The 2,643-nt window shown below is 45.3% G+C and overlaps 1 protein-coding gene across 1 annotated transcript; it reads left to right on the forward strand.

Moving 5' to 3' along the window:
* Positions 1 to 1,118: 1,118 nt before the first annotated feature.
* Positions 1,119 to 2,213, forward strand: LOC128110108 (E3 ubiquitin-protein ligase RNF4-like). Its single transcript, XM_052737924.1, is given in 2 exon segments — positions 1,119 to 1,361; positions 1,363 to 2,213. Coding segments are annotated over 2 exon segments (582 nt in total). The 5' UTR covers positions 1,119 to 1,194; the 3' UTR covers positions 1,778 to 2,213.
* The last annotated feature ends 430 nt before the right edge of the window (positions 2,214 to 2,643 follow it).

Below are 2,643 nucleotides of genomic sequence, written 5' to 3' on the forward strand. Positions count from 1 at the left end.
ATCTAGGACTATAGGGAAGAGGGTGATGGACCTCAGAATGACTCCTACATTTCTGACTGGAGAGTCTGGCTCAGCGCTGATGTCATCAATGGAGAGGGGAATCATAGAACTAGGAGAAGGTAGTTTGGTTTGAGACATGTGGAACTGTCAGTACCTTTAGATTTTCGAAACAGATATACTGAATACACATTTGGATATTGCAGGTCCAAGCTGGAGAGCAATGGCTGGGTCGGAGGCTGTGTCGTAGGTTTCTGTATTATGGAACTGCATGGGACCACACGAGACACTGTGTTATTTGAGGAGAGTATGGATTAAAGTCCTGGCTAATACCAACATATAGTTAGTGAGTAAGCAAAAACAGTGCTTTCAAGAGTGACCTAGAAGATATAGACAGAAAGGTAACAGCAAGACCCTGGGTGTCCAGGGAAGAAAGTGAGAAGAAGAGAGGGAACAGTGAACACTGGGCAAATGCTGGAGCCATTAAACAAAATAAGGGCAAATGATGCTTAGCTTTTTTGGTAATGTGGAGGTCACTGATAGTCATAAAAATTTGTAATGAAGAAGCAGATATAATTCAGTCAGAGGAATAAACAAAATGCAAGGAGGCAAGGAATGTGTTCTATTCTTCAAGAGACAGCGCAGTCGTCTGGATGTGGTAGTGTCCATCTGTAATGTCCACACTTAGGAGGCTGAGATAGGAGAATTGCAAGTTCTAGGCTAGCCTAGGCTATATAGAAAGACAATGGTGCAAAACAGAATGAAATATTGTAGGAAGTCCTCGGCTTTGATCAAAAAGCATCTCTTTGTAGAAAATGGCTGGTCAAGGTGCTGAGAACAAGCGACTGTTGGGTGCTCAGCTTTGTAGTAGAATATTTTAAGGTGTGTTACTTTTGTTTATTTTGTGTTTCTTTAACGCCGTGAAGCTGTGTTACTGTGCCTGTCTAAAACACCTGATGGTCTAATAAAAAACTGAACGGCCATTAGCAAGGCAGGAGAAAGGATAGGCAGAGCTGGCAGGCAGAGAGAATATATAGAGGGAGAAATCTAGGAGGAGAACTTGGAAATACTGGACATCTAATTGGCTCCAGATTGTAAGCCACAGGCTGAGTATTTGAGAGATTGAGAACATTCCACTTCCCTATAAACCTTGGTGTATATCACTTCCTTTTCTGTGGATTGAAGCCAGTGAGCACAATGAGTACAAGAAACCCTCAAAGAAAGCGGCGTGGTGGAACAGTAAGTTCTAGACAAACCCAGAAGCCAACTCGGGAAACAACTTCAACCCTTGAGATTTCCTTGGAAGCAGAACCCATAGAACTCATGGAAACTGCTGGAGATGAAATCGTGGACCTCACCTGTGAATCTGGAGCCTGTGGTTGTGGACCTGACTCACAATGATTCTGTTGTGATTGTTGAAGAAAGGAGACGACCAAGAAGAAATGGGAGGAGGTTGCGCCAAGACCATGCTGATAGCTGTGTGGTGAACAGTGATGATGAGGAACTGTCTCGAGACAAAGATGTGTATGTGACTACCCACACTCCTCGAAGCGCCAAGGATGAAGGAACTACAGGACTCAGGCCCTCAGGTACTGTCAGTTGTCCGATCTGCATGGATGGATACTCTGAGATTGTGCAGAATGGGCGCCTCATTGTTTCTACAGAATGTGGCCACGTCTTCTGTAGCCAGTGCCTCCGTGATTCCCTTAAGAATGCTAACACTTGCCCATCTTGTAGGAAAAAGATCAACCATGAACGGTACCACCCCATTTATATATGAAATGTTCAGAACTGCTCAGGATAGACCAATGGACAGACAGCCAGGCTGGCCTTTCTGCATGGTATCTGCCTCCAGTTTCCTGAGCTCAAAAAGACTTTAAAAATCAATGTCTGATGTAAATTGCACTTTTGTTTTCCAACCCCTTAGATCCTTTTGTTTTCTCCAGTTTGATGCCATGGAGCAGGATCCAGGGATCCTCCCAGGTCAGCTCAGCATCTCTGCTCCTCTGGGTTTTCTGAGCCAGGAGTAGGAGAAAAGGAGTCAGGCATATTGGAGTTTGAGTATCATGGCTCTAGCCTCTTTATGGAGCTTACATGTTGGCCAAGAAGTTTCCCTGTTGGGAAAATTTGCCCCAACTCTTCTGGGTGCAAAACCTTCCCAAGGCATCTGCCAGTTAGCTATTCTGCCTGCCACACAGTGACCTGGCCAGACACAGTCCATCCAGCCCAAGGATCCCAGTACAGAAGCTATCCCTGAAAAGCCCAGCTGGTGGACTTTTATTTTTCTTTTAGAGCAGAGGTGACCTGTGATTCTGCCTGCACCTTATCATTGATGTGCAGTGTTTTCTGCAAATCAAGAGACACTCTGCAGGGCAACCATGTTTCCTAAGAATGAGAAAGTGCAATAAAGCCCGTTCTTCACCCTCTCTTCAGCATTCCGGAAGATGTAGCACTGCTAGTGTCCTCAGCCCAGTGTTGCCTATGGGAGCAGTGCCCATCCCACCCCATCTCTGTTCACCAACTATTCTCAGGAACCCTACACATGCTCCAGAGTTCTTTGCCTGGCAGAGAACATTCAAGGCCAATAGGACAAGCAAGTTTTTAGTATCCTCTCTTTTCTGCTAAGATATGTCCTGTGTGCTCCAA

Source organism: Peromyscus californicus, unplaced genomic scaffold (genome assembly GCF_007827085.1).
Source record: "Peromyscus californicus insignis strain IS unplaced genomic scaffold, ASM782708v3 Scaffold_10__1_contigs__length_136768540, whole genome shotgun sequence".
In the NCBI taxonomy this organism is placed as follows: Eukaryota; Metazoa; Chordata; class Mammalia; order Rodentia; family Cricetidae; genus Peromyscus; species Peromyscus californicus.